Source organism: Wasmannia auropunctata, unplaced genomic scaffold (assembly GCF_000956235.1).
Source record: "Wasmannia auropunctata unplaced genomic scaffold, wasmannia.A_1.0 LD334208.1, whole genome shotgun sequence".
In the NCBI taxonomy this organism is placed as follows: Eukaryota; Metazoa; Arthropoda; class Insecta; order Hymenoptera; family Formicidae; genus Wasmannia; species Wasmannia auropunctata.
The window spans coordinates 793,351-807,232 of NW_012028682.1; the positions used below are offsets into that span (position 1 = coordinate 793,351).

Below are 13,882 nucleotides of genomic sequence, written 5' to 3' on the forward strand. Positions count from 1 at the left end.
AATTTTTTTAAGAAGCAAATCGTATTTGCCGGAATCTTTAATGTACAGAATCTTCTTTTAATTTATTATATAAAAGACTAATCGCAATATTTGACACTTTCGGAAAATCTTTTTACAATTTGATCACGACTAATTTTACAATTGAACAAAGTCAATGAAATAATCACACGTTATCATATTATATTCATTTTTCATGAAAAAGATGTACGGTAAAAGTTTCTCTCATATTAACTGTACTTAATTTTATTGATGATTGGACATATAAAAAAAATACTACATAAGTTTGAATAAATAATTAGATGTAAGTGCAAACTTTCGATTAGGTTGAAACTTAAAGTTGCTACTACGTAAAACAGTATTTGTATAGATAAGTCTTTGCATATATGTGTGGCAATAAAAGCTGATTAAGAAAAAGTTTTCTTTAAATTTTTATTATGATAGTTTTGAGGATTCTGGGAACGAAAAAGAGCTTGACAAAAAGATAAAAAAAATAGGACGAGATACATAGAAGTGGAAGAATTAAAACAGATGTTTTATTTAAAGATAAATATATTTATAAAATTAATATGTTGAAAAAGAAATTGTAGAGCTGTTTTACAATTCATTTGCAGATTATCATACGTAATGTAACATATTCAATAATATAAATTGGTAACTTTTATATAATAGTTCAATGAAAGATAAATATAAAAAATATTTATTCTTGTGGAAGCTCATAAATATGTATGAGATTACCACAGAAAAGGTGTTTCAAAGCCTTTCTGCAATTTATCGAGGTACTGTTTGCGGCATTCCATGCCTTCGGCCGGTCTATTGTATGGCTGCCAAACTGGCTCTCCCACAAAGTATCTCTTTGCTTTTACATAATTCTAAAAGAATTTCCTTAGAAATTAGAGATCCATTTAAGATTTATTAGAAATCAGAAATTTAATTTAAAGAATTTACACTGAATATAGAGATTTGTTTAGTGTTTATTGAAAAAGGAAAAGAAGTTTTCTTTACGTGTTTAAAAAGAGATTTAATAAAAAAAGGGAGATAAAACGTGTGTACCGAAGAATCAGTCATGGATAGAAGAATGCACTTGTAAATGTTCTTACGTTAGTGTCCAGAGTGAAGCGATGATAAATCCCACTGGGTATGATTATCAGATCACCGGCCGTCACTTCAATCCGGATCCATTGATCATTCTTGTCCCGTACGTCGAAGTAGCCCGAGCCATCCAGAACCAGACGTATCTCCTCGTCAGTGTGGAGATGTTCGGTGAAGAAGTTTTTTAACTGAAATTTAAATTTGGACGGAGAGATGTTAATATAATTTCTGATAAAATGAAGGAAATATATTAAACATCTGGAAATATATGGAAGTAAACCTTCTCTTCATAGTTTTGTAAACATTCTTTGGAGCATGTTATTTCATCTTCGTACGTATAACCGCGTTCCTCACGTAATTTCTTCAAAGTAGCATCCGTCTCGTAATTTCGATAATTTACCTGTAAAAGATAGAATTCTATATATAATAATAAGTACAATAAATTACTTGTAAAATTCTATTCGCTATACGGATGAACGTAATAATTTATAAGATTAATTTTTGATGCATTTTTTGTAATTTTTTAATACGGGCTGATTAAATTTAAGAGTTGCCAAATGCTAAACTGAACACTTATGATCTCTGACTTATAATTTCTAATTATCCTAATTTCTTTTTTTTATCATCTTTAATCTCATTTAATTATTATCACTCTCATGTTCTAAGTTATCACTACATTTCTTCTTTATCATGGATAGATAGAAATTAAGACAGATAATTTTTAAGTCTTGTTGTTGGTAATTCTGGTGACAAAGGTTAATCGGCTATCAAGTTGACCAGTGTGTATAAGTATATGCGAGACCGACACACTGGACACTGAATTTAAAAATAATAAGGTTGAATTATAGCACTTATATAAAAAAAAAATTGTTCCGAACAAGATATAGAAACGTAAAAAAAGAGATATATGTTTATAATAGTGCTCTATTACAAACTTCTACATTTTTCTTACGCTTTTATATCTTGTTTTTTATAGGTCTACAATTTTTGCCCATTAGTTAACCACAATCTCTTCCCTACCTGTCCATATGGAAAGAAAACGACGAAAGACGCGGACACATTATATATCTAATATAATAATGTAGGTATAAGAATGAAGTGATATCTGTCAGATTCGTCTATACATGTCAAATTCGTTTCAGCATTTGGCTCCAATTACAGTCAGCTGATCGTGTTGAGAAAAAGTTCGCGAGAAGTATGTATCATGCCGTGTCAGTCGCACGTGTTTTCAAAACGCACGGCACAAGCAGAGACGAAGACGGCATCGTCGAGATGCCCGCTAGATCGGGCAAAATCAAAACGTTCGCAAACGCGGATCGCGAAAGACGGCGGTGTTTAAAACCTCAAAATACTCCACGCCCGTCGTGGCGAACAGGTTATCCAGCGACACGAATTCCGGTGGCTGTTTATGATGCTCCAATCTCTGATCGGCATCGCTGCTGTCCATGTACCAGGCGCGTACCATAGCGTCTCGTTCAAACAATAACAATAACAAGAAAAAAATTCGATGTTACTCCGAACAGTCCGAACGACGATGAGAAAATGGAGACCTGATTTTCTGCGTTTTAATCTGGCAGTGTGTGACGCAGTAATTGTCACCAATTTACAACGGCTTACCACTCAACGATAAGAAATTACGAGACGTACGAAGAATTTATCACGAGATATTTATTGGAATTGTTTGTGACGACGAAGGAGACAAATTTTGAATAACAATTAAAGGATCCTTAAAGATAAAATATTAGTAAGTTAAAATTTTTATTACGTGCGTGCTGTTATTGCAAAAACATGGAGCATGGACTCTGTGCCATCTGTGTGTAAAATTGATCGAAAAAAAAAATGGAAGAGATAGGACGTGAGATGATCAGTTTCTATCTCTTTCTATTCAGCGGTATGAAAGAGAACAAGTGGCAGATTGGCCGTCTTCATGTTCTTTTCCTCTCATTTTTGACGACCACATTATGGTACACGGATGGCGCAGTCCATACTCCATATCTTTAGTCCCTATATCTTTATAGGATTTTTATATTATAAATTCATGTAATATTATATTTATTTATTATTTGAATTCTGTTAATTTAACTTTGTCACTATTTAAATATTAAAACTTTAGAAATAGAGATAACGAAAAAAAATTCGTTTCAGCTTAAATTCTTTATCCTAATAACTATATTTTATTCTATTATAACAATTTTATAATTATTTTAAAAGTTATGTATATACAGTCACGAGCAAAATTTTTCTTTCTTTTAATTTCAATTTTAGACAATTACTTTAATGAAATTATCAATTAAAAAAAATTAAGAGTCATACACATTTAATAACATTGTAACATATATTTTGTCTTATAATATTCATATTATTTTATACCATTTATTCTTTAATATTACACAAAGATTGTATTATAATACTTGCATACACTGTTTTATATAATATCGCTTTCTTTTTTTAATTATTTTATCAGGTTTTGCTCAAGATGGATAAAATGATAATTATAATGTTTTCTCACGGCATAAAAACTCACTTAGAACAAGAGGAACAAGTGAGTGGACAATTAAAATATCTCTCAACCCGACATACAGAGTTGGAATCGAGTTCCATTGACAGAGTAACAGACGTTGTTACCAATTTTATTCGAAACCAAGAGAGTCCAGCATATAACGGAATGTATAACATTAAGATATTTACTGAAGACAGTAATTTTGAGAGGCAAAATATCCGGCTGTTCGCCACGTTTTACAATTATTTTCTTTTGAATACGAATTTTTCCACGCAGAATCTTCTCAGCAACGACATGATATTCGGCAAAATAGTCGGTTTGTGGCCTACTCTGTCACCTTATCTCTTCATACAGGTGATTCATATATTAGTAAAATTTATATCTTAATAAGAATTATTAATTAATAATTGATATTAATTTTTTAATCATGGACTGCAGATATATTGAACATGAATATATTGAATATTTTTTTAATACTATATTTGATTTCTTCCTTTTTCTAAAATCCGTGCGCGTATGGGATACAATTATTTAGATTTTGATATTGATGTTGATAGTGTGTAGATGCTCGAAATATTATATTATCTGCGGTTTTTTTTCTATTAGCATAATTTCATTTTGACATAGCTTACAAGCATTGATATCATTAAGAAGATCTCATTTATTTTATCATTCAGCTCCATACAGTTTGCATCGTTAACGAGATAATCGAATCATGTATTGCAATTTTCATTTACTTTGAGTGTTAATTTGAATTGATACATCCCGTCGTCTCTAGTTAAATAATAATGTATGGTGATGTAACAATAAATATAGATCAAATAACCATTTATTTAAATTCTGTAGCAGTAAGAGAAAAATTATATCGATTAATAAAGATGTAATGCAATTATATTCGATTATTTTATACGTATGTACTTACAAAAATGCGTACGCGTGTGTACATGTATATATTAATATGCACACACGCATATGTATAAATACATATATAAGAAATAATTTTATATTTATATATAATGCACATATTGTTACGCGCATACTTTATATTATTGTTTATGAAATTATAATGTATTGTTATTATTATATAATAATCTATTTTATTTTCATATATTCTATATAGATAATATGGCACTTGAAGTGCGAGGACTTGTTGATTGAATCGTTTACGCACATACCATTGGATGTATGTGCAGAAATCTTGGAGATAATAATCACACACATACATGAACTGTCAATTCGACGAGCTAGACGCCTTATGTTCCTCCTGATCTATAAAATATACAATAAATGCCTGTGGTTGCATTTAGGCACTGTGTCAGAACAAAATGTAAAAATGCGCGTCGACCAATTAATAACGTACTTTGAAGTAATGCTAGACACGCTTAGCAGTTCCAACTTTGTTACTTTCCGTTCGTCACTCAAGAAATACTTTCAACATGGTATTTTACTGAAGAACATACTTCACTATATCAAGAAATGTATGCACAGCCAAATTAAAAGTTATTCGGAGAATCATAATCTAGTAAAACTATTCAGGCTTACGTACGGTAAGTTCAATGGCTGTATGAATTGTTATCACAAGCTTCCTGCCAACGAAGTAAAATCCATTATAACAAGATTAAACCAGAAGCTGATCGCTTGGCTTCTGAATCAGATCAAGGACGTTGAATATTCTGAATTCATAGCCTGGGGAAACGTTAATGATAATGAAAACACTATGATGTCGCTGCAACGTGCTATTATCTTGGAATACCACTGTTTTATGGAGTTTATGAAGCAGAATAAATTTTTGACGATAAACGAAGATTTGCCTCGTTATCTGGAGAGATTTGTATGTCCAAGAAAACCCGAAGAGTCTATCTTAACTCTTCGAGAACTCTGTCACGAGATCGCCAGAGGCAAACGGTACGGTGTGAAAGAATTGATTAAACGTTATAAAGAGTGGGACCTGTCTATATTGAATTTTATCAACGAAAACGAAAGAATAGAATCTTTTAGAATTAATGAAATTTATGTTGTACTTGAATATCTTCATTATTCATTCACATATCTGCATACAAGGACAGAAAAGTATCGGACGTACGTGTCGGTATTGAAAATATTAATTCAGCTAACAGTGAAGGACATGCATAGTACTGTACAAAATTATGTGGAGCAGCACTTTGATGACAATCCTTTAGAAAATCTGTACGATGAAAGATGTTTCGTGGAATTCGTAGAGAATATTTCGAGAAATGAAACTATTGACATCGATGATTCGGTTATAACTCAAGAATTGCGTACTTTATTGATATTTATTCTGTTAAACCCGAAGGATGTTTTAAGTAAATGTGTGATGTATGAAATAGCCAATGAATTCTCCGATTTTATGTTCCGGGCCAACATGTCATTAATGCGATCGTATTACTGTCTGACGTGGAAACAGAACAATCTGCTGGTGTATATACTGAAGGACATACTTTTCCAACAGCGCGTAGTATTGTGTGATCGTTTTAAAGATTTTCTGGAGAGAGCGATGGACTTACAGGTGATGTACAATTTTTAAATAAAATAATCATTATAGGGCTGAATTTTTATCAGTTTCGTTAAATTTCGATTTTATCGCGTTATTCTTTATTCATACTATAATATATAAATTCTGCAATTGTTATCGATGTAACAGAATGAGACCGTTTAAAACAAATTAGTTAAATATCTTCAAGGAAATAAGTTTTAAAAAACTTATGCACGAAATTTTCGTAGCCTTAAAAATTTTAAAAAAAGTTATGATATGTGCATATTTTCCTTTTCAAAATATTTACATGTAAAATGCGAAATATTTATATCTAAGCAATTTTTTTATAAAACTTTTGAAAACATTCATTTAAAATCTATTTTGTAAAATATTTCTGCAAGTTATAATTTATCTCTATAATCATTATTTTTCGACAGACTTTTTTTCTATTAAAATATATACTTCATATAATATTTCATACATCTACTGTTTAATATTAATTATCCTTGTGAATTACATGAATTATGTGAAGTTTATTATTTGTAATTATCAAAGACAATTTTACAAAGAAATTTTATTATCTAAATAATTGAAATCTGATGAAAAAAAATCGTATTTGCCAATCAATAATGAATTGCAAATTGTTTTTTTTTAGCATTATTCAAATTAGATTTTATTAGACTGTACTATATTAGCACTGATTAAAACCTGCATAATAGTCATTTTTTAATCCTTTTCTTCATTAATTTTTATTTTATTAAAATTCCATTTTAATTTTTTTTCTAAATTCTTTTTATAGATGATAACTGCGGACGATATACTTAACGAACTTTATGTTAATTACCTAGTTAGTAATGATTGCAAGCTGAACACCATGTATGTTATATTACAACATGTGTTCACTATCGTGTATAGACAACTTTACTCGTTCAGAACTCAATTTGAACCGCTAATAACAGCATTGCTGAGAACGCTGTCACATTTAAGGAGATGCAACAAAACGTTTCCAAGAATCATGTTAATTAATCAGATAGAGCTTATAAATAAAATACTGGAGCATTTGTACTTATTGAAAGTATTGACAGATGAGCAGCGCTATATAATGCACTTAAACGGCGTGGAGCCGCTTGAGATGAATAAGATATGGCCTACTATGACTGCGTTGGAAATAATCGAGCAATACGAGGCACGTTGCAATAAAGTTTATAAACAATTGCGCAAGGACCCGCGATGCCATCCTAAATTGCGCAAATATGTGCAATCCTTCAAGCTCGATAAAGAGGCTATTATACGTCACATAATAATGAACGCCATGGACGCGGAATATGTGGATTATGCGGGTAGATTTACATTGATATTCTTTTCCCAGTTGGGCTGGGCCAACGAGAAGATAGCTTTTGAAAACGTGATGCGTATCACAGCTGAGACGTCGCTAATTGCACTGATGTACATAGAAACGTTTTCCAAAAACACATTTCTTGTGTTGATAATTAATATGATAATATTTGCCGAATACATCGAACCCTACTTCATGCTCATCGACCGAGAGCTAGTCCGCCGCATACTGCTGGAGACTCTGTCCTCCATGAATCATGTTGTTAGCAGGACGCGCTATGGTTTTATGTACAATCACCTGCTCAAGCATATTCAAAAAGAAGATCTATCTTCACCGAGAGCGAAGTACTTCGTCGAGATTACCAATTGGACGTTTTTATTCTTGCAAACATTCATTCCTCGGACTTTGCCCCTAGACACAGATTGGTAAATCAATAACAATATATTCTTTTGAACTTAATTTTTAATTATAAAAATCTTTAGTACTTTCCTTTTATTTTTTTTATTTTACTTGCGGTCTTCATTTTTATGATTACCATGGTTATCATTGTTTATTTTTTAATTAAAAAAAACATAACAAAATTTTAATATTTCTATTATTAAAAGAATACGTATACATTCCAAAATAATACAGTTTTAAATAGTTTTCTGTTTATAGATGAGACAGATTTCGGGTTCGTAAACCGATGTAATTTTTTCTCTAATCAAACATCACCTTTATTTCCATTACTTTTTATTTTCTAATTTATAACTTACGGAGTGAAAGCAATTTAGCAACGCTAATAAAATTCCATTAAATTAGCAAATATCATTTTATTAACATTATATATAAAACATTAGAGTATTATTGAAAAAAACAAAATAGAGATTATTTTATCTGTAATTTCATAAGAACGTTAAAAAAAATGTACATAAATTTTATATGTATTTAAAATTATTATTAAGACGTTATAAAAAAGAATATATAGAATGTTATAGACAATATTTTAGAAAATAAAACATGCAATATGTATATATTTCAGCACTTGTGATAAAAATTCGTATTGTCAACATCACAGTTTCCTCATTGAAAACAACTTCGCAGCGAAGTATGACGCACACATGTTCATAACTGAATGCCTCAAGTTACCCATCACATTATCGACTACTGAGATATATCGTTGCTTTGATCGACTATTACGTAATTTATGCTCGGAGTAATAAAGTTAATTTCGATAAAGTATGGAAAAATATCTGCGTATACCGTATTTTGGGATAATTTATAAGGTAGAACATTATTGTCTTTTTTTACAATGTTTTAATCAAAATATATCTTATTTTCTTTTATGTACTAATTATATCTTAATAAAAGCATTTTGTAATGATGATTAATTGATTATCCTTTATTGCAAGAAATCAAAAAGAACTGATGAGTGCAAAACTTTTTTACTTTCTGTATAATAGCGATACTTGTTTTTTTTTCTGGACTATGCTTTATATTGATTATTCACATATTATTGCTCAAAAGTTTTAAAAATTCTATTAACAAAATTTTCTTAATAACTTGACAATTAATAACAAAAATATATCTTTTCTGTGTATTATTAGTTATTAATAAAATATTTATATTTATACTATATACATTTTTGTATATTCTACTAAAATACTATCTAATAATATATACAAATGTATATTTGTAATAAATTATATATATATGTATACATTTGTATATTCTAATAAAACAGTATCCAACAATATATCAAAATGTATATTCTACTAGAATATATCTATAAAATGCATGGCTCTTCTTTTTCTTCATTAGAAAAAGCAGATATATGTGTATAGTACGCACAGAAACTTTTTTCTTTTTTTTTTAATATGGCTCTTGAAAATTTTTGAGACTTTTAATTGACTTCTATTTCGCGAAATTCGCTTCCATAATTTTTCCATATTTTTCAAATTACTTATTATTTTATAATATTTTTATAGGCACTATGTATTTTTACAATGATTTTCCAATGTATCTGCAACAAACGTTGTAACAAAAATGCATATAATTTTATGCTCGGAGTAGTAAAGTTAATAAAATAATACACAATAAAATATAAAAGAAATAAAATATAAAAGAATTTTATTTTAAATATAAAGGAACAATAACAATAGCTACATCAAATCTTTTTCCTCAATCTTCCCATCATAGAAATATGATTACAATTATAATGAAATTATGATTAATTCTCTAATAAAAATTCCATATCTTTTTTTTAAATATATATCTATTTTTATATTCTGCACAAAGAGTAAATTGAAAAAACTATACGAACTAGCTGACAGATTCAAATTATTACGAGTGCAACAAGTTATAATACATTTCGACGACTTTATTTGCCGATCGTGATTTGACAGATTCTTTCGTTACTCTACCGCGAAACACATTATACGATTCGACTCTAGTCACGCACATACTTCAAAGCGATTATGCTTAAATCATATTTATAGATATAACTGTTCAATACCTGTTTAATAACTGTTTAATTGTAATTCTTTATGGTAAAAAAAGTATGGAACATATACATATAATAGTAAACAAGTCTTTTCAAGTGCTACAATGTCGGTAAGATGCGTATATTAATTGTATTGCATTATTTATTATCTCAAAATGTGAGTGCTATAATCGCATCGACCGACTAATCGTTCATAATACACGGGGGTTGCTTTGTGGTGGGAGACTATGTAGAGTTGCTTATACGAAAGATTAAATGGAATTTCAGTCACTCTCAAAGTCAACCGCATGCTGATCGCATGTGTTTTCAAAATACTTGACACAGGTGATTATTGATATTACGGAATCCGGTAAATTTGACGTCCGCAACGAAAATTTAAAAAATTGTCATATATCTCGTCATAAAATAGTCAACGGTTGTCGCTGCGAATAATTTATCCAAGCAAGTTTATCCAGCAAGTTTAATATGAATTCTGACGGCTGTCTGTGATATTTCAATCGTTGATCGTCACCGTTGCTCCATGTATATCAGGCATGTATCATAATCTCGTTCAAACAGCAACAAAAATCAACAAAAATCATCGCTCCGAATGTCGATAATGATGGAAATCAGATTTCTGCGATTTTAATCAGACAAAATGACGTAAGGAATTAGCCAATTATTGGCTAAGCATCTTTCATTAATGGAATCTGTATAGGATATACAAATTAATCGACAATTATTTGAAACGAAGCAAATTTTGAATAAGAAAAATCCCTTAAATACGAAATCTTGGTAAGCCTAAATTTGCGTGCTATGTTAGATTGAAAATCTTATGTTATTACTTGTTATTAGATTATATGCTGTTATTATCTATTTATTGTTATTTAAATATTCTTTAGAGAAAGAGAGAGAGAGAGAATCTGTTTTCTTATTTCTTCTGATAATTATGTTGTTCAACATGGACAATTTTATAATTATTAGAAAAAGTATGTTTGTATAATTATACATACATATTTTACGTATATTAATATGTATAATTAAGATAAAAAATGCAATTGTGTTTTAATGTAGAAAATCCGAAGTTGAAAGGTACTTGTATTTAGTTTTCTCCTCTTCTCTAGCAGTGGCTAATTAATTATAAAAAAAAAAGGAGATATATATGTGTATATATATATACCTATATATATATATATGTATATACAATATATATAGGGAGAAAAGGAAAATATGTGCAATTCTATTTATTATACTTGAAGCAAACAGCATTTTTTAGCCACTACTTTAATGAGATTCATTAGAAGTATCAATTAAAATAGGGGTACATATTAAATATTGTCTCATATTTTTTATCTTTTATTAAATATATAAAATATTGTCGCATATATTTTGACTTATACTATTATCATTTATTCTTTAATATTACATACATCTTGTATTATACTTTATATTTATTTTATGTGTATATAGTACTGATTATAAGTTTTAGCTTTTTAAGAATTATTTTTTGAATTATTTTATCTCAGATTTTTACTCAAGATGAACAGAATTATACATGATATTTATGAAAACATGAGTGAAATCTTATTTAATCAAGAGACATTATATGGACCATTGAAACGTTTCACTCTCCGACATACGAAAGACACCTGTTCCATTGACGAAATAATAAATAACGTTACCGGCTTTCTACGAAGCTGTTTTGAAGAACATCAGATTCAGGAATATGACATTATTAAGATATCCATTGAGGACAGCTGTAATGTCAAAAGATGTACTATTCCAATATTGGCTACGTGTTACAACTATTTGCTACTGAATACGAATTTTTCCCCGCAGTATCTTCTCAGGAAGGACATGATATTCGGTCATATAGTCGGTGAATGGCCTACTCTATCACCTTATCTCTTTATAGAGGTAATTCGTACATTAATTATTATATATTAAGAGAGATTATACAAGGATGAGTCAAAAATTATCCGCGCTTTTGTTTCTACAACTTTTTTCCATAAAAGTAGGTATTCAACAAATACATCATTTTTCTAGTCATAGTCTTCTTGCTTATCAATGCACTTGGTCCAGCGGTCCAAGCTTCTGTATTCTCTTCAAGAAGAAGGCTCGCTGGACCAAATGCATTGAAAAGCATGAAGGCTATGTACAAAAATGATGTACTTGTTGAAGTAGGGGTACTTTTATGGAAAAAATTGTGGACACAAAAGTGCGGATAATTTTTTACTTACCCTTGTATATAAGTGATTAACAAATAATATTAATAATATTAATTTTCTAACTACACTGCAAATGTATAGTAAACATATATAGAGTATACGTTAGGGCTGGTGATTTGCTTCGAAGACTTCGACATTCGAACTTCGAAGCTTCGAAAATTCAAAGCATTGGCATTAAAATCTTCGAATTCTTTCGAAATTTCGAAGTTTCGAATATTCGAAGTGAATAAAAAATAGACCTAGTATACGTCACACAATTGAATATTTTTAAATACGTATTTTATTTCTTTCATTTTCTTAGATTGGTATGTATGTTTGAAATTAGAGTTTTGATATTAGTGATGATACATATAAATATGATTTCTATGTTTACTGAGAATTATAAAGTTTTTTTTTTAGTCTAGAGTACTCCTTAAGTATTAACTTAAATTGACACATTTCTCTCGCGTCGTTTCTAGTTAAATAATAAAGCTATAGTTAATATAGCAGTATAAGTATATCAGATCATTTATTTAGTTTCTCTATCGATAAGAGAAAAATGATATTGAATAATAAAGACAGTTATATTTAATTATTTATAAATGCTACAAACATATACAGGCGCGCATGAGCGTACATCTATTCATATGCACATACAAATATACATATGAAAACTATGTCTTTAGATATAATCCAAATATTGCTATTTTATACTATTTACTATTCATAAGATTATGTATTATCATTATTAATTTATTTTATTTGTGTATTCTATGCAGATAATATGGCACTTGAAGTGCGAGGACTTATTAGTTGAATCGCTTATGCACATACCGTTGGATTTATGTGTAGAAATATTGGAGATAACAATCAAATACATAGATGAATTGCCAATCCCACGAGCTAGACGTCTTATTTTCCTTCTGATCTATAAAATATACAATAAATGCCTGCGGCTGCACTTAGGCATTCTGTCAGAACAGAATGTGACGAAACGCGTCAACCAATTAATAATGTATTTTGAAATATTACTAGACTTGCTTGTCAGTCCCAAATTTATTATTTCCCATCCATTATCCGAGAAGCAGCATGGTATTTTTGTGAAGAATATACTTTACTACATCAAGAAGTGCATGCATAACAAAATTAAAAATCACTCGGAAAACCATAATATAACGAAATTATTCAGGCTTACATACGGTAATAATTTTAATGAACATCCAAATTATCATCACATGCTTCCCGCCAAAGAGGTAAAGGCCATTATAATAAGATTGGAGCAGAAACTGGCCACTTTACTTTTGAACCAGATCAAACTCGTTGACTGTAACGAGTGCAAAGACTGGGAGAATATCGATGATGATGAGAACCCTGTGATCTCTCTACGTCGTGCTATTATCATCGAATGTCATTATCTTAGAGAATTCATGAAACAGAATGAATTTTTGGTGACAAACGAACAATTGTTTCTTTGCCTGGAGCGACTTATAGGTCTAAGAAAATCCGAGAAATCTATCTTAACTATTCAAGAACTTTGTCATGACATCGCCAAGGGCAAACTGCATGGTATGAAGGAATTGATTAAACGCTATAAAGAATGGGACCTGTCTACATTGGATTTTATCAACAAAAGGATAAAATTTTTGAGCACTGACGACATTTATGTTGTACTTGAATATCTTCATTATATATTCGCATATCTACATACAAAGGCAGAAAAGTATCGGATGTACGTGTCGGTATTGAAAATAATAATTCAGCTAACAGTAGAGGACATGGATTGTATTATACAAAA

The 13,882-nt window shown here is 29.8% G+C and overlaps 3 protein-coding genes and 1 long non-coding RNA gene across 6 annotated transcripts; 3 read left to right on the plus strand and 1 right to left on the minus strand.

The window, feature by feature from the left end:
- Nucleotides 1-531: 531 nt before the first annotated feature.
- LOC105459154 (1,2-dihydroxy-3-keto-5-methylthiopentene dioxygenase) lies at nucleotides 532-2,822 on the minus strand. The gene is made up of 4 exons (XM_011704934.1): nucleotides 2,432-2,822; nucleotides 1,370-1,489; nucleotides 1,098-1,277; nucleotides 532-869 (listed from the first exon to the last, which is right to left on the minus strand). The coding sequence occupies exons 1-4, from the start codon at nucleotides 2,552-2,554 to the stop codon at nucleotides 732-734; spliced, it is 561 nt and encodes a 186-aa protein (XP_011703236.1). The 5' UTR covers nucleotides 2,555-2,822; the 3' UTR covers nucleotides 532-731.
- Nucleotides 1,496-2,425, plus strand: LOC105459153. Of its 2 annotated transcripts, none has more exons than XR_975638.1 (3): nucleotides 1,496-1,980; nucleotides 2,066-2,170; nucleotides 2,232-2,425. It is a non-coding gene; the product is annotated as an uncharacterized LOC105459153 (long non-coding RNA). The 2 variants fall into 2 exon arrangements; XR_975639.1 differs by having other exon boundaries at nucleotides 1,496-1,925.
- On the plus strand, nucleotides 2,747-8,789 carry LOC105459152. 2 transcript variants are annotated; one of them, XM_011704933.1, is made up of 6 exons: nucleotides 2,747-2,833; nucleotides 3,554-3,943; nucleotides 4,710-5,494; nucleotides 5,651-6,116; nucleotides 6,883-7,844; nucleotides 8,441-8,789. In XM_011704933.1, exons 2-6 carry the CDS (start codon nucleotides 3,566-3,568, stop codon nucleotides 8,616-8,618), a joined length of 2,769 nt encoding a protein of 922 aa, XP_011703235.1. In that variant the 5' UTR covers nucleotides 2,747-2,833; nucleotides 3,554-3,565; the 3' UTR covers nucleotides 8,619-8,789. The 2 variants fall into 2 exon arrangements, with proteins under 2 accessions (XP_011703235.1, XP_011703234.1); XM_011704932.1 differs by having other exon boundaries at nucleotides 4,710-6,116.
- Nucleotides 8,790-11,507: 2,718 nt separating this feature from the next.
- On the plus strand, nucleotides 11,508-13,874 carry LOC105459155 (the record flags this gene model as incomplete). Its single annotated transcript, XM_011704935.1, has 3 exons — nucleotides 11,508-11,639; nucleotides 11,720-11,797; nucleotides 12,867-13,874. Coding segments are annotated over exons 1-3 (1,119 nt in total), but the record flags the coding sequence as incomplete, so codon positions are not given.
- Between the last annotated feature and the right edge of the window lie 8 nt (nucleotides 13,875-13,882).